General features: G+C 42.2%; 1 protein-coding gene across 8 annotated transcripts; it reads right to left on the bottom strand.

Moving 5' to 3' along the window:
* Positions 1-3,223: 3,223 nt before the first annotated feature.
* Positions 3,224-20,693, bottom strand: XKR9 (XK related 9). Of its 8 annotated transcripts, XM_042465341.1 has the most exons (5): positions 20,545-20,693; positions 20,232-20,314; positions 18,205-18,709; positions 10,105-10,328; positions 3,224-4,951 (listed from the first exon to the last, which is right to left on the bottom strand). In XM_042465341.1, the coding sequence occupies exons 3-5, from the start codon at positions 18,489-18,491 to the stop codon at positions 4,323-4,325; spliced, it is 1,140 nt and encodes a 379-aa protein (XP_042321275.1). In that variant the 5' UTR covers positions 18,492-18,709; positions 20,232-20,314; positions 20,545-20,693; the 3' UTR covers positions 3,224-4,322. The 8 variants fall into 8 exon arrangements, with proteins under 8 accessions (XP_042321275.1, XP_042321276.1, XP_042321279.1 ...); XM_042465342.1 differs by lacking the exon at positions 20,232-20,314; XM_042465345.1 differs by lacking the exons at positions 18,205-18,709; positions 20,232-20,314.
* Between the last annotated feature and the right edge of the window lie 1,256 nt (positions 20,694-21,949).

Raw genomic sequence — 21,949 nt, 5'->3', positions numbered from 1 at the left:
TTAGGTTTATTACAGTGGTGGATATGTGCAAAGTGTAATAAAATACAAATGCTAATTATAAGCTCTGTTTACAAATGAAATACTCTACATACAGAGAGAGAGAGATGTAAATCTTTATTTTATCCCCACATCCAGGGATGAATAATTATGGTAGTGATCTCCATGCTGTGGGAGAAAATGAACATTCTTCCATGGCTTTCTCCCCATATTTGAACATCCAGAAGACCTGTAGCGTGCAAACTGGTGAAGGCTCCTAAACCTTTAATAGTTGTGAAGAAGATGGAATGTCAGCCACCAAGTAACAAACATATACTGTCCCAATTTGGCAGGCCAGCCCTGATTAACCCTCTGCCATTCCACTTTTATATGTGCTTTTAAAATGCCCCAGTCCTGTTCTCCTCTTCCCACTTTCTCCCTTGGTTCTTAGCTTATTTCAGCTGCTGCTAACGAGTTCCAAATGCAAAAGTAGACTGTATTCAACTCAGCAAAGGAGAAAAGAGAAGGTGGTGTGGAGCCTTGTCATTCCTTGTAGGCTCAGGCAAAATCAAACTGTATATGTAGCCTCTCGTAACTAGTGTGTTATTCTTTCCAATGAGATCATCACTTTAGTCATCTTGACCACACTCTGATGTTATTGGCCACATGTGACCCAGTTTTCACTTGTGAGATGCTGAAGGGTATGCAGAAAGCACCTGCTGAAATTCCCTCTTCTATAAAACCATTAAAAGTAAAGAACCCTCCCCAGTTATCAATGGTGGCAGTTAAGAAGGATTTATTTGCTGCCACCATCTCCATAGTATACACTTTCCAATGAGATCTAGCCCATGTTAGGTGGGACTCACTCCAAGTCTTCTGTTGTTGTCATTCTACTCCCTATCCCATTTGTTTCATCACCACCTGCTCCCTCATAAACTAGAGTGCTCACTTGTCTCCACTGTGGGAGGGAATGCTTAGGAGTAATCATGGCCATTTCCCTGTAACAATGATCATCCAAGGCTTTGACAGGATCACCTGCCAAGGCAACAGGAAACTTCCGAAGAACCATCAGGAATCCATCTGGACCTATAAGCTTCTTGGGACAGATCATCTTAATCACCAATATCCCACCCTGCACTAGGTCCAGAGTGTATCTTGCAGCAGCTAGTGGCACCAGATGCTACTTGGGACAGACCCATGGTCATCACAGAGGATATGAAGTCCTGAGCTGCTCCACATCTATGTGGAGAGCAGTCTCTACATAGATGTTGAAGTTCCTCAGTACAATTAGCCGAGGGGACTCCAACACCAAAGCTGAGACCAACTCAGTCAGCTCAGGAAGGCAGACTGTTGAGCAGTGGCGTGGGCAGCACACCAACAGAATCCCTATTCTGTCCTGGCCATCCACCTTTAAGCAGATGCACTTGTCTGCAGAAGACTGTGCGTCCAGGAGGCAGATCGTAGATACTGCAATTCGCCTCCCCACCCCCCCACCCCCGTCTTGCTGCTGCCCCATGGAAAAGCCCGGTGGAAAAAGCTGGGAGAGATTCTCTCTCTCTCTCTTCTCTCACCCACACACACACACAGTGTGTGTGTGTGGGGGAGAAGAGAGCGGAGAGAGAGAGGGAGGGAGGCTTTGTCTAGCCAGGTTCTGTAATACAGCAGGTTGACTGTTTGTTAGGATCAAGTGCTGATCAAATTGTTTTTCATTTCTGATCTGAATTAAGCAGCATCTTTTGCCTGGGGAGCCTGTTGCCAAGACTCCCCAGGCTGTTTGAGGAGGGGGACAGTTTAGGGTCAACCAGCATTCTCTGGTTCTCCCCTCTTCTCTGTTGATAACTCTGTCTCCCCACATCATATCTCCCTTTATCTATTAGTGCTCCAATCCTCCTCCCAAGTTCTCTGCAAACTCCATGCTTACTGCCACAAGCAGGGCAGCTAAAGGCACTCCCCAGCAAAGTAATTGGTCCTTGCCCTCCCACTAAAGGGACAATCCCACTGGTGGCAACCCCTCTACGCATTCAGACCCTTATATCCCTTTCAAGCAGGGCAGCAGGTGATGCTCACAAGCAGCTGTTTCAATCCTGGGAAAACTTGGAGCCTGCCTCTATAAGTATCTAGATCAGTGATAGCAAACCTTTTAGAGACCAAGCGCCCAAACTCAAAGGTGTTCGCACACCAGAGGGACAGGACATCTGAGGGGTGAGACATCCACTTAAGCTCAGTACTTAAGGTGAAATTTTTTTCTAGTTAATCACGTTTGCTTTTTACTGCATCTTATCCTCACTTTCTGTGTCATGCCTAATTGCCTACAAATTACTTAGTAAATAATTTGTACCGAATAGTGGATTTCCATTTTCATGCCAGAAGAAGTAATGAAGAAGGAGAAGGCTGTGCACTTGGATTTACCATCCAAATCTTATGGAGTAGAAAAGATATACATACAGCATTCATAACAAGCAAACAGCAGAACTCAACACTCCAAAGGTTCAAAGTGAACTTTAGTCCTGAAGTGATCACCCTTTAGTACTTAGCCTTCATAAATTTCCCCCCATTTATGGAGTGTTTTTGATGGCAGACAATTCTTTGCTGAAAGTTAAGTGCTCTTTTATATGAACATATAAAGCAGGCTTTTGGTTTGAATGAGTACATTATTTTGACAAATGTTTATTGGAAAGCCAATTACAGCTTAATAAATCAGGGCTCTCCGTGCCACATCGGGTAAGCTCACCAGTGCCACCAGATGTCACAGCTGAGAGCAGGAGGGTAATTAAAATAATTTGGTGGAATCCTGTCCCTCATCCACAGCACTGACAGTAGTCAAAACAGGAAGAAATTGTTTATTATCTTTCATTTAACTTATTAAAATACTTGTTGCAAGATGTCATGGCCATCCTGGAGTGGGGAGAAAAATAACATTTGCTTTCAATTTGCAGTCAGATTAAAATGACAAGGTCAAGTACAATCCACAGGCTGAATGGCAGCTGAATTTTAAGTGCTGCCCCCCCCCCAAAAAAAAAAACGGTGGAAGGGTTAGTACATGTACAATAGACTGAAATCTTAGATATTTCTATCATTTTATTTTTGAGATGACCGGTTGTTATATGAAATAAAACAATTAATAATATGTACATCTTCCCAGCAGACAATGGATAATTAATTAAATAGACACCCTGAGGCCTTGCCCTTCAACAACAGACTAACACACAGATTCACATGTAAATCACTTCCTCTCAACCAAGGGTAACACAGTATATATACACCATTCTTTTCCATGCCAGCATTCTCTGAAGATGCCAGCTACAGATGCTGGTGAAACTTCAAGAATAAACTCTTCCACAGCCACATAGCCCAAAAACCCCACAAAAAAAGATGTACATCTCCTTGTTACTGCATGACCTCTGATATATGAAGGCTCATATAGAATTTTCAAGGGACACTAGAAGGACACTATACAGCTGTAGCCTTAGGGATTGTTCTTCTGCCATCCTTATTTTTCTTACAGTTGATTCTGAAGTTTCCCATTCTTGTTTCTTACAAAGGAGCCCTCCTGTGGTGAAATCAAGACATAACATGAAAGAAGGGCTGTCCTGCAAGATAGAAGACTGAAGCTGCATCCACACAGCAGAAATAATCCGTTTTGACATCACTTTGGAGATTAGTACATTGGCTTTTATTCCCATGCTGGGCACGGTATGTAAATGCACAGGAATGGATTCTATTGCACAGCTCTGTCCCCGGGCAGTATTCATCCCATACCCGACCTTGGCTTCTCCCAGACCTTTTAAAGAATCCTGTTATTTAAAAGGTCCAAAGAAGCCCGAGTCAAGTATGGGATCAGTGCCCAGGAATGGAGCTGTGTGATAGAATCCATCCTTGTGTGATTACATCCCACTCCTAGTGTGGGAATAAAAACTGGTGCACTAATCTCCTTCAACTGTCATGGTTCCATTCTATGGAATTCTGCAAATTGTCATTTGTTGTGGCACCAGAGCACCTGGGCATAAAATGGTCTGGGGGGCAAAAGGATAGCAAAATGCCCCCATTTGCAAAACAGATTGATCCCTTGGTCCTAAAATAGTCTGGGGGCCATGTGTGGCCCACAGTACACTTTGCAAATTCCCACTCTAAAGTAAGCAGAGGGAGCTGATGTGGATTGTGGTCCTGATTTGGAAACAACGGGGCTTTGCATTTTGCTATTAAATGTATCCAGTTAGCATCTGTCTATTTTAGAAATAAATACCACTATAGATAGTAAATGGCAATCCCATGATGTCTTGTTTTGCTTTGTTGTTGTCTTTAATATGGAAAGAAAATTAAAGCAACAACAGTTTGTTTCATGAGATTTATTGCATCAGGAATCCCCTTATTCTGCAGTTTTCATTCCTTTCATTTTGTGGTCCATCAACTACATCTTGTGCATAATAAATACTAGGATGAAAAATTGCATAATAAACAATAAGAAAAATAATACCTAATACTAGGGTGAGGGCCACTGCAGTGATCACAAATGACAAGTGTAATTTCCCATTAAAAGTTGATTTCCAGAACAAGCTTGCAGTCAATATAGATAAGGTTATAAGTATACGAATGACATAATAGACAGACATTGGAATTTTTGTCTTTTCTCCCTTAATATTAAAAAAGGTAAAAATAAGAATAATTCCCACAATAATCCTGTAGATGATTTCTGCTGTTCTGGATTTACAAAATGTAGTGTGTTGCTTATGTACCCAAATTATACTCCCAAACCAGAGAAACACAAGGAGAACGATGGAAATTTTGATGCTCAGTATTGCTACCAACACAGTGCTAAGTATCCAAGAAGTTAAAGTCAACAGCTTATAAAAAAAATACATCAATTTGGAAGATGTTCTGACAAATTTATTTTTATCCAGCAAGGATTTTCGTAAAGCAATCTGATAATCCACAGTTGCACAAGAAATGCTGATGGAAGAGACAGTGATGGAAACATCTAAAGAAAAGAGAGGGAAATGTTAGCACTATTAGAAAAATTGTTGAAGATTTGTATATCAACTGTACTTCACCTACAAAAAAAGGTGTGATAGGCAAATTTACTGTAAACAGCACTATTCCATAGATACATATCATTGTATTGGAAACTGGGCTACCCAGCTGTGCTATTAATCCAGTCTGTTCTTTGCAATAGAGTTAGGTTAGGCATCCAAAATAAAATGAAGATACAAATGATTATTCCATGGGAATATATTCTACAGGTAGATGATTTCATTAGTGCTGTATGGAACTACTAACTGTTTGATTGTTACAAAGTACAATGGGCCCTTGATATCCGCTGAGGTCTGGTTCCAGGATCCCCATGGATACCAAAATTCATGGATGCCCAAGTCCTATTATATACGAAGGCATAGTAAAATGATGTCCCTTATATAAAATGGTAAATCAAGATTTTCTTTTTGGAATTTATATACTTTTAATATATTTTCAAGCCATGGATGCTTGAATCCATGGATAAAATAAAAATAAATAATAAAAATTTTATTTATATCCCGCCCTTCCATCGATCAGGGCGGCTTACAGCAATTAAAAACACACACAATTCATATAATCAATACAAAAAAGTTAAAACCATACAAATACATCAATACATCAAAAAATAACAGGAAAAAAAGCCCCATAGCCCAACCTCTTGGCCACGGAAGAGGAGGGAGGCCCACAGGATATTTAATCGGGGAATGCCTGTTGAAACAGGAAGGTTTTTAAGTCCTTCCTGAATTGGGCCAGGGTGGTAGATGAGCGGAGCTCAATGGGCAGCGTATTCCAAAGGGCTGGGGCAGCCGTGGAAAATGTCCTCCGCGTGGTGGAGGTTAACCTAGCCCCAGGCACCTTCAGTAATTGCTGCCCAGATGTTCTGAGGGTGCGAGGCGGAATGTACGGGGAGAGGCGGTCCTTTAGGTATCCTGGGCCCAAGCCATTTAGGGCTTTATAGGTAATAACCAACACCTTATATTGAGCTCGGAAGCGAATGGGCAGCCAATGGAGATCTTTTAGAACCGGTGTTATATGGCTGGTCCTGGGAGCACCAGTGACCAGCCGGGCTGCCATATTCTGCACCATTTGTAGCTTCCGAGTTTGGTATAAGGGTTGCCCCATGTAGAGTACATTGCAGAAATCCAGTCTCAAAGTTACCAGAGCATGTACAACCGTTTCTAGGTCCCTCTGGGCCAGGTATGGGCGCAGCTGGCGGATCAGCCGAAGCTGATAACAGGTGCTCTTGACCGTCGCATTCACCTGAGCTGTCAGGTGAAGCGACGAGTCAAGAAGCACCCCCAGACTGCGCACGGAGTCCTTCACAGGGAGCATGACCCCGTTCAGGACAGGTGGAACCACCGCCATTCCTGGACCAGGAGAACCTATCACTAGTACCTCCGTTTTCTCTGGATTCAATTTGAGTCGGTTTTCCCTCATCCAGCCCATTACTGACTCTAGACAGGCCACGAGAGGAGAGACACCATCCCCAGTCACTGCATCAGTCGGAGACATAGAGAAAATGATTTGGGTGTCATCAGCGTACTGATAACCCCGCGCCCCATGTCTCCGGATGATCTCTCCCAGCGGTTTCATGTAAATGTTAAATAGCATGGGAGACAGAATGGCTCCTTGAGGGACCCCGGTTTTAAGGGGCCTCTCGTCGGAGCACACGTCTCCCAGCTGCACCATCTAGGACCTCCCGGAGAGGTAGGACCGGAACCACTGGAGCGCAGTGCCCCCGATTCCCACCTCTGCCAGGCGTCCCAGAAGGATACCATGGTCTATGGTATCGAAAGCCGCTGAGATGTCCAAGAGCACCAACAGGGACACGCTTCCCCCGTCGATGCTCAGACGGAGATCATCGACCAAGGCGACCATGGCCGTCTCAACCCCGTAACCCACCCGGAAGCCAGTTTGAAATGGGTCCAGATAATCCGTTTCATCCAAGACCGCCTGAAGCTGGATCGCAACCGCCCTCTTGATCACCTTTCCCAGAAATGGCAGCAGCGAAACAGGCCGATAATTATTATGTAACAGGGGTCGAGGGAGGGCTTTTTTAGGATCGGTTTTACAATGGCCAATTTAAGATCCGATGGAAATAGCCCATCCCTCAAAGATGTATTAATTATCCGGCGTAACAATAATGTTACTGCCGGTCCCCCCTGGGCCGCTAACCATGAGGGACAGGGATCAAGAGAGCAGGTTGTTTTCCGAACACTTCCGAGGATCTTGTCCACATCCTCGGTACTCACCAACTCAAACTGATCCAGTTTAACATAGTCCACGGAGGCTCTGGACACTTCTACCCTAGGTTCTGCTATAATGTCAGCGTTCAGACCTTCGCTTATACGAGAGGTTTTATCCGCGAAAAAGTCGTTAAACAGGTCACAGCAGGCCTTAGAAGGTTCAAGGATCTGGTTCAGGGCGGGAGGGAGCTGAGTTAGCTCCCTGACCACCCTGAACAACTCTGCCGGACGCGACTCAGCGGACGCAATACGAGCACCATAGAACGAGTTCTTTGTTGCTCGTATTGCCTTTCCGTAGTCCTTTAACAGTTGGTCTAGGAGAGTCTTGTCGTCGAAGCGAAGGTGTTTCCGCCAACGGTACTCTAGCCGTCGCAGAACCCGCTTCCTCGCCCGGAGATCTTCCGTATACCAGGGCTTACGTTTGGAAGCGGGCCTGACAGGGCGCTTGGGAGCGATCCTGTGTATAGCCCTAGAAAGACCGGTATTCCAAATACCGGTAAGGGCATCAACAGAGTCGCCGTCATTTCCAACCGCAAGCCCCTCTAAGGCTTCTTGGAACCTCTCAGGTTCCATCAGCCTTCGAGGGTGGACCATTCTAACAGGTCCGCCACCCCCGGGGGGGATCTGGGTAGAAGCCTTGATTTTCACCTCTACCAGGAAGTGATCCGTCCATGACAGGGGGGGAAACATTAACTATTTCCACCCACGGATTTTCCGCCTCCGAACAGAAGACCAAATCGAGAGTATTACCCGCACAATGCGTAGGACCCTGTATCAGCTGGGACAGGCCCATGGCCGCCATGGTATCCATGAATTCCCGAGCCGCACCGGATGGAACATGGCTGGGCATGAGGGAGATGTTGAAGTCGCCCAGGACAAGAAGCCTGGGCGTCTCCAACATCAGCTCAGCGACCAGCTGTGTCAGCTCGTTAAGAGAGTCCGCTAATGCACGGGGTGGCCGATACACTAACAGAATCCCTAGACTGTCCCTAGCCTTTAGGGTCAGGTAAATACACTCGCTATAGGAGGTCTGTCGGATGTGGTTCCTGGTGAGGGACACGGTGTTCCTATGTACCAAGGCCACACACCCCCCCCCGCCCACCTAACCTGCGCTGGTCCTTCACCGAGTACCCAGCAGGCAGGGCCTGAGCCCACACAGCGTCCCCTTCAGGCCCCAGCCAGGTCTCGGTAATGCAAGCCAGGTCACACTTAGAGTCCTCCAACAGATCCTGGAGGATGTGGGTCTTGTTGTTAAGAGACCTGGCATTGCACAGGAGCAGTGACAGGGTTTGTGGCACGGTTGGAGAGACCCTCAGGTCCTTCAGGTTGGGAGGGGGACAGGAAGGCGAGATAGATATGATGCATCGATCACGCCTTCCCCTGGAACGGAAGTCCCTTCTCCCACCACCATACCTCCCCCTGCCCCGCACAACCTCAATTGGAGCTCCGCCCACCAAGATGTTATCCCCGGCCCAGGCATCCCCCGCATCCCTATCCTCCCCCCACCCCTCTATGGCTACTAGAGGAGCAGAGGTTAGCCACTACAGGCATCCTCTGCTCCCAGGCTAAACCGAAGCCTCCCACACCAATAAAAGCTGCACAACTGCGCAGTTCCGCAGCAGCGGTGCTCCCCAGTCTGTGGGCGGCACTCCCGGGGCGGTGCGCAGATGCGCACCTCCGACACCTCCGACACCCCGGGAGGAGGCCGCCCGGCAGAAGGCGCAGTCCTGGCAGCGGCAGCGACGGCGATGGTCCGGCGTGGAGGCAGGAGGGGGCGTGTCAGGGAGGGGCCGGTTTCCCGGCTTTATACCCGCCGCTCTCACCTGGCTGGCTCCTCCCTGGCTTCCCCCCAGGTGGTCCTTAAAGGCCCCACGCACTAAACTGGCCGCCAAACGCCAAAGCCAGAAAGTGCCAAGAGTCACCTAGAGTCCCGCTGCGGTGCTCCCCAGTCCGTGGGCGGCACTCCCGGCGCGGTGCGCAGATGAAAAAAGTGTGTGAATATGGAGTGCCGACTGTAATGAAACATTTTAGAGCTATGTACTCTAGTTTACATCTTCACCTCCTGAAACATATTCCCCACCCCCTGCCCTCTTAATGTTTTCTAGGTTCCATGTGCCATGCAGACAAAAAAATTCCAGCTGTTCAGCCCCACCAAATCCCTTGCCTCACAGGACCTTGGAGGGAACTGCTGCTTAGCAACTGGGAACTGCCAGCAAGCAAAGGATGCTTCCATTACAGGCTGACCCCTTTCCATCTGCTCTCAGCTCTCTGTGCCTCAAGAGGATTTTGGTTGGAGCTGCTGCCTGATACAACACCAGAGAAGAACAAGCACAAGGGCAGAAAATGCTCTCCAGATAATCCTTGTTCCATATGGGCAGCATGTGATCTCTGTTCCTATACTAGATTTTAATGTCATTTCTCACTCATCCATCCACAATGGGTAAGACACTTTGAAAGGCTCCAGCAGCTATACAATAGTATCTTAGCATTCAAAGTAAATAGATAAACTCACATAAATAAATATTTTGTTCAGAATGGTGCAGCTAGGTTACTAATTGCACTTGGCCATTCTGAACACGCATCACGCCAGGATGGGCCTTCTTACGAATGGGTGTGCATTTTTGGAATTCATTCCATTAAAAACTCACCTTGGAACATGCATTACTATCATTCTGATGCCAGGCAAAGACCTGGAAAAGAAATTCTCAGGCTTTATGTAGGATTCTTTTGATGTTATAATTTATTTTATTTTCCATTTTATCATGTTTTTGTAAAGCACTGGAAGCATTGCTGCAGGGCAGTATTCCAGTTTTCACACACACACACACACACACACACACACACACACCTTTTGATTATAAATCAGACTTACACTGACTGAAGATACGATTGTCGGATGCCATAAGGATATAGATCTGAAGAATAAGTTGGGGTGTGCTTTCCAGGTATGTCTTAAATAGCCGAAGCATACTGATATCTGCCATTGCATCAATGGCTCTTTTATGAAGGAGGCTGGTAGGAACATCAATTGACATGTCTCTTGAACTCTTTAGTTTAAATGCAGCCCGATAGCCATGTTTTAGTGCAAACCAATACCTATAAGGAAATCACATTGAATCATACATTGTGATTTAGATTAAATCTCAAAACAAATATATATAACAATTGTTCCACTTTTTTAAATGAAAAGCAGCCATGGCAGACAACAACATTTGGAGGGGTACTGTCTGGTGAAACAGGCATGGTTCCCCCACTCTGTCACTTTATCTAAACAACAGCATTGGCCAGTAGGCAGGTCAACAACAACACTCCCCTTTAGTATACCCTAAGGCTTGGGATTTTAAGATATTGTGTAATGGGAGAATAATCAGGCAATGTTGTAATCATTTTGGCTATTTATTTATATAAATCAATCATTAATATAGTTTTCCATTTCTCTTGAGTAGGATCATTATCTCACATAGATTTTACATGGTCTGGATACATTCTTGTGCATAGAAATTTCAGAGACTAAGTTTACTTCATTTATAAGGAAATTTGTTTAGACTTACAAAGAGCATAATACTCACAGTACCTGAATGATTGTAAGGAATGTGATCTTACCACATATAATGCACACATAGGCATAATAGAATTCACATTATTATATAGGCTTTACAGCATCTAATATACTGTATTGTGTACTGTATCTTCTTCTTGTGTGCCTTCAAGACATTTTTGACTTATGGTGACCCTAAGGCAAAGCTATCAAGGGGTTTTCTTGGCAACATTTGTTCAGAAGGCATTTGTCTTTGCCTTCCTATGAGGCTGAGATTTGTGTGAGGTCACCTAGTGAGTTTTCATGACTGAGCAGGGATTCAAACCCTGGTCTCCAGAGCATTTCCAATGCTCAAACCACTTCACCACACTAGCTCTTGTTATCTATCTTATCATATATGAAATATATAGCCCAGTCAATGTAGACAGCACACATTGCAGAAGTGGATGTTTACTTATGCAGCATTGGATAGAATCAAATGTTTCATTTAATACTGAAAAAATCTGAGGTAATTTAAAATAACAACAACGATGCAAAAAAAATCACTAGTCTTAGAATCATTCTTAAAGTCTACACACATCCAGCCAATAACAGTAATTGTATCTGCTGGGGGGGGTCTGCATAGCACAGCAAACACCCAGTAGTATAAATTCTGCAACAACTCCAGTTGTTGGCAGTAGCAGACTCAACTGATCTGATTAAGTGTGGAGAGTTTTACATCTGCTGTAGTCGGTGCAGAAAACACTTGTAATACAAGGTGCTTGAGAGATGTTTGTTTTGAAAATATGCCTTCTCGTTCTATGTAGTGCATTGTATTCAAATATGTTAAAATGTTTAATAGGCTGCCATATGGTTTAAATTGTTTTAAATTGATTATATTTGTATGATGCAAAATAAATAAATAGTGCAGAGTCATTGTAGTTTAAAATTTGCATTATAATTTTCAGCACACATGAATTTCTAGTGAAGAAATACATTTCATTATTAGAACAGAGGAGAGTATAAAATTATTGGAAATATATTAAAGTGGTGAAGTGGTTGAACATCGGACTATGGCTGGAGATCAGAGTTTGATTTCTTACTGGGCCATGGGTGACTTTGGGAAAGTCACATCCTCTCAGCCCCAGAAAACCCAATGACAGGGTTGCCATAAGTCAAAAATTATTTGAAAGCAAACAACAATAACAACAACATTTCCTACAGCTTTATATTTTCACCCGTCTCCATTCTTCCAAATGTGTCTTTAAGGCTGCAGTCTAAAAATATGCATGATTCAGCTCTGATTCCAGTTCATTACTTTAGAAAGCAGCCTGTTTCATCCCAGAATGATTCTAAGCCAAGGTCTCCTCCTTCTACCCATCCTGGGCATTTTCACAGAAACAAAACTTTAAAAATGCATTTTTGCCTATACCTGTCTGAAATTCAAATCTTACACAAAGTTTTTGGGTTCAGCTTTTGGTAGCTTTGGAACAAAGTCAATTCCATTATAGGAATACTGGTCCAAAATAGCCTGGTCTGGCTAGGACAGTGGGCAACATCTAAACCAGTCCACAGCTCTAAAACACTGCCATTCTCTGTCCATTTGCTGTTCAGTTCAATGGGACCTCCTTCTAAGTAGACAGACATGAATCAGATTGGACTATTACACTGCTAAATAAATTCACAAAAATAAAATCTAAACAAAATATCTCCAAAAGTATTTCATATTATCTTTTCGTTCTTTTCCCCCCTGTACTTTTGCTTCTTAGAACATTCTCTCTCTTCTTGTGGGAGAGAAAAAAATAAATTCTCACTGTGAAATCACAGCATATTTGCTCTGGCAAGGGATTAGACCTAAAAGGCAAGATTTCTGAACTTGATGAGTCAAAGAGCTATATCATTTCAATAGAATATTAACCCAAGAACCAAGTTCACTGTTTGGACATCATTCCTGACACATAAAACTTGCTCCAGAGCCATATTATGAACATATGCAAAGATTAATCCATTCGCTCTGTGAACATGAAATGTTTCACAGAAAAGAAAATGCAAACAGGCACTGAGTGGAAAGGGGGAGAATATTCTTCTTAAAGCATTCTTTATAAACCTCAGTATTCTGCTGTTTCTCAAGATGACAGGGCACTCACTCACTCCTCTTCAATTTGTAATTTATAAAAGGTCTGCTTACAAGAACACATCCCAAGAAATACAGATCCCCTCCTCCCATTTTGTGGGAACTTCTGAATGATGTTTTGATGTTCACATGACAGCAGTTTTGTGGTGAGCTCCAATATGCACTGCAGATGCTTCTGCTATTACTCTGGCCATTAGGGTAAGTTTACGCAGAGATATATTTCCATGGAACAGTGATGGTGGGCTCCATGTCTCTGGTTCACTTCATAATGATGTAGTCGAGCACTTGATGGTGCAAGCATATTCATATCTGCTCAGAAGTAAGTCCCACTGGCCTACTGGGGCTTACTCCCAGGTAAAGATATATAGATTTGCAACCTAAAAATATTGGTGAGGCTGAGAGTGTGTGACTTGTCCAAAGTCACATAATGGGTTTCATGGCCAAGTGAGGAATCAAACCCTGGTCTCCAGAGCTGTAGTCCAACACTTAAACCACTGTGCCATATTGGCTCTTACCCATAAAGTACTGTCATATATATTTTCAATGTGTTAGAGGTAGCACCTTTAGAATGCCATTAGCTGCTAGCATGTATTTCTGTCTAAGAGCGTTCCAGCAAATATCAGAATAGCTGAAGTCACCCATCACTACTACCTCTCTCCTTTCTGAGTGTGTAGTCATCTGTTCTAGAAAGGCATCATCCAATTCTTTTGACTTGGGGGTCTGTAGTAGACTCCCACAACAACATCCCTGTTATTTCCCTCCCCTTTCATTTTTATCCAGATGCTCTCCACCTGACTTCCAGAATATAAGTCCTGGAACTCTTCACAGGTGTAAACATCCCTGACATATAGTGCTATTCCTCCTCCTTTCTCCGTGATGTAAGTGATGCGCAGCGTATAGACATTGCTGTGCGCCGCTTACATCATGAGTGCACCAATGCTGCACTCATGACATCCACACAATGTCAGAAGAAGAACCCAGTTTTTCTGGGTTCTTTTTGGGGTGGAGGGTCACTGCGCAATTTGGCTTCTGTGGCGTCCCTTCAGAGGAAAACCAGCCGCCTCCAACCCACCCTTTCGGGGCAGTTTGTTTTGTGCCTAAAAGTCCTAGAGATGAGCCCTGGTCCTTTAAGAGGGTTTGCAGTACATACAGAAACCATACACTTAACAGCTTCCAATTTAATATGTAAATATAAGAAATAAAATATTTAGAAAGAACTATGCTTTACTGTTGTGCTGGCACATACTTATCTCTCTGAATTACCAACAGCCAGCAGCATTCTCAGCAATGGAGAACACAAAACATCTGGTTCTTGCATCCCAGACCTAGGCAAATGTGTAGTCCAGTATTTTTCAAGAAACTTGTTGGAATAAATTATTACTATTACTACTAATTACTATTACTAAATAAACTATTACTCACTCACTCACTCACTCACTCACCCCTCTCTCTCATACACACACACCAAACCTGTTGTTCTCCAAGTTGTGTGTAAGACCAAATGGGCTGCATTACATACTAGTGCCAGGTTTACAGCTGACAAACTTGACAAGGTTTTAGATGGCCTTTGGACTTCTGGCACATTTTCTCACTAGGTAAGGGGCTGACTGCAAATCACTTTACGTAAGGAGAAATTGTGTGGTTGTATTTGGCCTGCACTAAATCCACGGTGATTCAAAAATAATGATGCAAAACCAAATAAGAACAGTTTTATTTTTGCACATTCTTTTTTAATTACCCTGTACATTTGCTTTTGAGCCTTGTATTAACAAGGTCTGAACTCAACCACTCAAATAACACCATGTTAGTGTTCCTAGAGACACACGTGCATATTATAAGACTTATTTATTAAACAGATGTTAACATACAGTTAAAGATTACTTGATTACAGAAGCTTGTAGTTACTGAATTCGAAAGCTTAGTTGTCCAAATTGCTACCTAGTGTTGTTATTTCCTTAGTTCTCAAAACTGTCTTCTCACAGTCCTGGCTGTCCTGATTGACTAAAAATAGAAACTCCTTTCCTTTGTTTCACCTCTCCCTTCACTCTTGATTATCTCTTCTCTAACTAATTCCAGTTCCTATGCATGACTTCTATCTCTCACTGACTCTCTCACTGAGTCTACATAACATCTGTTTCTGACTCCTATTTCTCACTACCTGTCATACTACCAGCTTTTTAAAAATTGATTCAAACACCCATCTCATCCTCAGTCATCTCCACCTTTCCATGCTCTCTCCTCCTCCCAACAGATTCTTTACATTACAGTATTACATATATTATACATTACATGCATAACCATACTTATAGGGTTGCCAGATCTCAGGACCTGGCCCAGCAATTCCAATTTTCATTAGTCATCTTCAGGCAGCAGGTGAAGGTACAAATTCTCCAGTTTTGAGAGAGGAAAGGGTTATGTGCAATCTTCAACTCAGGTAGGACTGCTGCATCTTACTACAACTAGAAAGGCTTGATTGATCCATTGCTGCAACCTCCTTCCCCAGGGAAATCTACATATTTACTTATTCAATTTCCTCCTTCCCCCTCAATCATTGTGGTGCCAAGGCTCATTCTCCACTCTGCTCTGGATCCACTCTACGGCTAGGAGCCAGTAGGCTACATTAAAGGTTCATTACCACACCTCTCTAATCTGGAAGCAGTCCCTTTAGTTAAGATTTCTATCTTAATTTACAAATAGACAAATATGTTCTCTCTGTGTCTCTTTTTGTGGGTTTTTGAATAACAAGCTGTGAGCAACTGTGGCTGGCACTTAATTCATAACACTTAATGACATCACCAGGGACTGTCACTTGGTCTCAGGTTTTGGTCTGGAAAACTCAGGGCCTATGAAGATTCTGAACTGGAAGCCTTAACATTGTTGCTGTTTGTTGTTAACTGTAGTTTTACATAGCTGAACGGGGATTCGAACCCTGTTCTCGAAAGTCATAGTCTGATGCACAAACCACTATACCATACTGGTTTGGCAACCCTAATACTTTATATTAATTTCTGTAATAAATACAGCATTTTTTCAAGAAGTCCAGAATATCAGTTACCCCTCCAGATTTGGTATAATTTGATTTTTTTTATAAGCATGCCTTCTACTCAATCATTCAGGTTGTTATAAAAATGTTGAACAATAGCAGCCCCAGGACAAATCCCTGTGCGCCCCCCACCCATCCACCCTATCTCTTCCCCTAGCCGGAAGCACTCTTTGAGTTCAGTCTGTTGATGAGCAAAACTACCATATGGAATCTTGTCAAAAGTCTTATTCAAATCAAGACATACTACATCTACAGCATTCCCCTGATGTACTATGCCTGTAACACTGTCAAAAAAGAAAAAATAAATGAAGATAAACTGGTCTGACTTATTTTTTAAATTTTAAAGAGCATATTGACGCTTAATAATCACAGCATTCCTTTCTAAGTGATCATGGACTGATTAATGATCTGTTTCAAAATCTTTCCTGGTATTAATATCAGGTTCACAGGTCAGTAGTTACCTGGGTCCTCTATTTTTCCCTTTTGAAGATGGGAACAGCTTCTACCTCCTCCAGTCTGCTCATGTCTCTCCTGTTCTCCATGAATTCCCAAATATTACTGAGTCCCCGAGATTACAGCTGCATGCTCTTGAATTATGGTTAACCATTTCAGGTTATTTTCCTTGAGGGAAAAGACTCTTTTTGTACCAGTTTCAACCCCCCAAAAAATCAAAAAACCTGGCACTAAAACAATCCCAGATACCATAAAATGGCTTGAAAATGCTTTTCATCCTCTCCCTTTTGGAGGTGCATTTGGCCAATTTTCAAGGAAGACATTTGGCCTTTAAAATAACAGGGTGGGGGTAACCCCCTAAGATCCAGGGGAGCTGGTGCAATCTTCCAACTACTGGATCTTGCCCCTGAGCGTACTTACTGGGGAGGTAAATCCCATTGAATTCACAGGTACAGGAATGCATTGTGTATATATATCTGAAATTCTAAACTTATACTCCATGCATCTGATGAAGTGAATTATAACACGGAGAGTTCAAATGTCTCCAATTCATATTTTTCTTCTTCCAATCTTGGATGCCTTCATAGTAAATAGGAGCCCGGTACACACCGCCAGGCGGCGATAGTAGGGCTTGGGAGTGTGCACCAACCACAAGCTCCCAAGCACTGTGATGTGTGGGCGGCGCCATTATTGAGCAGCACCACCCACATGGGGGGCATATAGATGATGTGTGGGCGTCTGAGTGCCCACACGTCCTTTAGAGGAAGCGGTGCATAGGGCTGCATTGCAACCCTTACAACACTGCACAAAAGAAACCATTCCAGGCAGCTTCTTTTTTTGCTGCTCAGCGTTTCCCCATACAGTAGTTTGGTTGCTGTGGCAACGCTGTGCAACAAAGAGGGGCGACGTTTCAGTGCCAGTGTGTAATGTATCTAAGATTTCAGTTATTTTCACTTTTTAAAGACTAAGTTCATCACATTTTTATAAATAAATAAATAAATAAATAAATCTTATTATGAATCGATCTGTATAATGGTTCATTGTCTCATTTCTGTAGGTCTGGGATAAATGCAGGTTTCATTGGTATTAGATATCATTTCTAGGTTTTCTAAAACCTCTGTCTTTCTGCTCAACTTTCATTTGTTTGTCTCACTCCAACTCCTACCCTACCTTCCAGGGCAGGGGTAGGCAACGTACGGCCCGCGGGCCGGATGCGGCCCGGCAAGGCCTTGGGACCGGCCCCAGCCCAGTCCTGCCGCCGATTGCCTCCGGGGCCTTTGGGGGGCAATTGTCTATAGAAGCCTCAGAAACATGCATTTATATTAACATTTTTTAAAAAATCAGCAAATTTTTTCTCATGTCCTCCATTTTTTAAAAAAAAAAGTGTCTTCCATTTGAAAATTTTGTCCTACATTTGTCCTGGTTTATTTATGTATTTAATTTTTAAAAATTTTTTAAATTATTTATTTTTTGGCTTCGGCCCCCCAGTTGTCTGAGGGACAGCAACCCGGCCCCCGGCTCAAAAAGGTTGCCTACCCCTGTTCTAGGGCATTAGATCTTTTCTTGGCTTGTTCCCATCTCTGGCCACTACACTCTTCTTCTCTAGATCCTTGGTTCTTCTTCCTGTTCTTCCTGGCTCATTGCTTTCTAGCTAACCTGCCAATAGCAGCCAGAGACCTCTTCTACTTGCCTTGTCCCTATGCCAATAGGCATCATCAGCCAATCACACTTCAAAACTTTACAATCACCACCATTAACCATGAAAAATCATTTAGTGCATCAGTTCACATATAGATTCTGCATTCTGTATTCAAAATCTGCTTACCTTGTAAATATACCACCATGTACAAAATGTAGTAGAAATAAAATCCAATTCAATTTCTCGGCATTGTCTTCTTTAAACCAAGTATAACTGAAAAATTGGACAACTATTGAGGAAAGAAATCCTGTGGCCAGTACTAAGGCACACCATAAATACTGTCCCTCACACCAGTATGTTTTTGCAATCCAAAGATCTGCTCCAACATCAGCTATGTAAACCACAGTCCCAAAAACCATCATAGCAAAATCTCGCTTAGTAAATCTCATTGTCTTGCTTTCATCATTGACCATTTCATTTCAAGCAAAAAGTTTTCTTTTAAAATCCCATTTCTCAGTATAGTTCTTCCCTGTGAAGCAGGAACTCTGGAATTAGAATCCAAATCCAATCTAAAACACAGTTGTTTATTATGCATGTCGAGTCACTGCTAACAAGTCATTTGAGCAAGTATCCATATATATGTGTGTGTATATTGAAAAGTGTTGAAAAGGTTAGTTCTTCCTGGTGAGTCCTGAAAAAAAATGTAATTAGGTACTTTAGACGAGCATTACACCACTTATTTGCAACATAAATAAAGAAATATGTATCACTGCTATGTATGTTTACTTGTTCATTGATGGGTTTTTTCCAATCTTACTCTACACAGCATTGCAGCTTTAATCTATGAACTGCCTATATTGATCAGTTGAAACTCTTTTAAATGGAATAACAAGGCATTCCAGATATTTGCTACAGTATATGGTATGCACAAACACCATTGAAAAACAATGCTTTCAGCCATATTCAAAAGTATTCTATAGTTCATTGTGTAGACCTATGCACATATACTGGAAAGCAAATCCTTGGAGTTTATCACACTGGGGCTGATTTTGACATTAAAGAGAGATTAAAGAACATTTAAAGCATCCCGTAAATGAAGCAGAAATGTCGAGTAACTGCACAAATGATTATCACACCAATTTGCACAAATAAAGTGATATCGGAAATGCATTGTTGCTGAAACTCCAAAAGTAAAAAGATGTCCATTAATGCTTCTTTGTGACCACTTTAATGGCAGATTTTGTGCGACGTCATGTAAAATCGTTACACATAATTACACGATTTTTCTAGGATATTCATGGTATAGACTCCCTATCTCCTTCCTGTGATAAACTCCCTAGTGTGTTCAGTGGAGCTTATTCTTAGTTTAATGAGATGAAGTGGCAGGCTTTATGTTGTATAAAATTCTAATAAACGCTAGCCTTACTACAGTATTATCATAATGAAGTAATTGCTTCAGACAGAAGATGCTGAGGAGTAGCAGACATTTCCAGGACTTTTGCTCTGTTAGAGAGCTGTGTAGGCCCCACAATCTGTCATAGATCTAGCCTGCTGCCGCTCAGGTGTGTTGGAGAATAAAGTGCGTGGAATGAGGATGGACCATGAGGTTCCATTTTGTTTTCTGCCTCAAGCACTAAATTGTTCTTGGGCTGACAAGTACAGACTTTTGTGTTAGCAACTCTTTGAATCTATCAGGATTAAAGACCTTCCAAAGAGATCTTCCCACTTCTGTCAGCCCTCTTTTCTGACACTTTCATGTGTTGTACAACTATGTTCTAAAACAGTACTACTCAAAATGGTTGACCATGGACTGATGCCATCAGTTGCCAGTCCCTGAAGAGTCTCCAGGGAAAAAAGAAATAACAGTAGCCAGTGGGCACAAATATGTTTCCAGTCCCTGGCACATTGGGGGCAGGGATTCCTGATCCTCCACATCATGTAGCTGAAGAAGCACGTTTTAAAACACAGGATAAAAGAACCTCATAACAGTCTCTCATGCCATTGTGTATGTGCGTGTTGTTAATGTAGTTAAGTCAGATAGAAAGTGTGAAACAGTCATTTTGCAACTAGATTTGTTTTGTTTTATTTATTTATATTCCACATAAATATTACAGAAATGTGGGCGATGAAGCCAATGTTTTGGAAAAGCCTTTATAGAGGATTTAAAAGCTCATATCTACAATAATCTCTTTAATAGCACAAGGAGTACTTACTGTGAACCAACACAAAGAAGTATATTCTCTACTACTCCATAGAGGAAAGCTACTTTCTTCTGAGATCTGCGGAAACATACTTGCTAAACAAGATGACAAAGAAGCACAGCTATTATATAGTACCACATAGTTTAATTAATCATGATGTATCTATTCCAAAATCTGCAGTAATACTTTTCTTTCCCCTCTGTTAAACCCACTGAGTTCATGGGGAGGAAACCCACATTTCCAATAAACCTGTAGGTCAAGACTGTAAATCTAAAACAATCCTTAAATCATATAAGTAGCACCAGCACTTTCATTTATAAAATACCTTAAAACTTGTGAGTTCCGTAAAAATGCAAACCAAAAATCCATAATCAAAGAGGTCCTGAAAGTCAGGGTTTCACTCAGCTGTAATGTAATCTTCTGTAATCAACAAACAGGAAAGTTAGAGGGTGTGGGACAAAAGTAAACTGAAACTCTTGTCTCCTGTGGAGCACGTGATCTGATTTATACCTTTGAGCTGTGACGTTGTTTTGCCTGAGTCACCTATTCATTTTTTGCATGATCTGATTTGATTTTAATTTCAATTATCGATTTCAAAATCCTTGTTATTGTAATGCCTTTACTGTGTGTATATGTACCCTCAAGTTCCTTTTGATTCAAGACAATCCCATCAATTTCTTAGGATTTTTATAGGCAAAGAATACCCTGTGGTGGTTTTGCCAGTTCCTTTCTCTGAAATGTAAAGTACCTGATATTTGCTGGCTGTCTCCCATCCAAGTACAGTCGGCCCTTCTTATACACGGATTTTTTATACACGGATTTAAGCATATACGGTTTGAAAATGTTCCAAAAAAGTATAAATTTACCTTGATGTTCCATTTTTTATTAGGGACACCATTTTGCTATGTCATTATACTTAATGGGACTTGAGCATACACGGATTTTGTTATACACAGGGGATCTTGGAACCAAACCCCAGCGTATAACAAGGATCCACTGTACTAACCAGAGACAATCCAAAAGGACACAAAAATGTGTTCAGAGTTTCAAGACCTGTGATAACATTCTTCAGCTGTCATTAGAACAGCTAAATCTGAGCTTCCATAACATTAGATGTTGGGAAGTATGAAATTAGTAATGTATTTAAGGCCTGCATAAAGCCTTTGATTGCATAGATCATGAAATGCTATGGAACACTCTTAAAGACATAGGAGTGCCAACACATCTTATAATATTGATGAGGAATTGACTCAGGACAAGCGGCAATGATTAGAACAGAACACAGAGAAACAGAATGGTTCCCAATTGGCAAAGAGGTCAGACAAGGATGCATCCTCTCACCTATCTTTTCAACTTGTATGCAAAACATATTATACAAAGAGCAGGCTTAGATACAGAAGGGGTGAAAATAGGAGGATGGAACATCAGCAATCTAAGATATGCAGATGACACCATACTGTTAGCAGAAAACATTGGAGACCTAGAGTAACTACTGAGAAATGTCAAGAAAGTGCAAAGGCAGGCTTGCTGATGAACATAAAGAAAACTAAAATAATGGCCACGAAGGATCTTCACATGTTTGGTCTAGACAACGAGGAAATAGAAATAGTAAAAGAGTTCCTATACCTGGTATCAATCATAGATCAGAACAGAGACTGCAGTCAAGAAATTAGAAGAAAACTGTGGCCCCATACAGATAGGCCAAAATAAAGCTGCTTTGGGTCACTTTG

This window comes from Sceloporus undulatus, chromosome 4, assembly GCF_019175285.1.
Source record: "Sceloporus undulatus isolate JIND9_A2432 ecotype Alabama chromosome 4, SceUnd_v1.1, whole genome shotgun sequence".
NCBI lineage: Eukaryota > Metazoa > Chordata > Lepidosauria > Squamata > Phrynosomatidae > Sceloporus > Sceloporus undulatus.
Note: the sequence above shows the minus strand (reverse complement) of the source record. Positions and strands in the feature narration are given on the sequence as shown.

Excerpts from the sequence above, each read along its gene's own strand:
- XKR9 (XM_042465341.1), bottom strand. The coding sequence starts at position 18,491 with ATGGTCAATGATGAAAGCAAGACAATGAGATTTACTAAGCGAGATTTT. Across the intron at positions 10,329-18,204 it reads CATGGTGGTATATTTACAAG|GTATTGGTTTGCACTAAAAC; the intron begins GTAAGCAGATTT and ends ATTTCCTTATAG. Across the intron at positions 4,952-10,104 it reads CAATCGTATCTTCAGTCAGT|ATGTTTCCATCACTGTCTCT; the intron begins GTAAGTCTGATT and ends TCTTTTCTTTAG.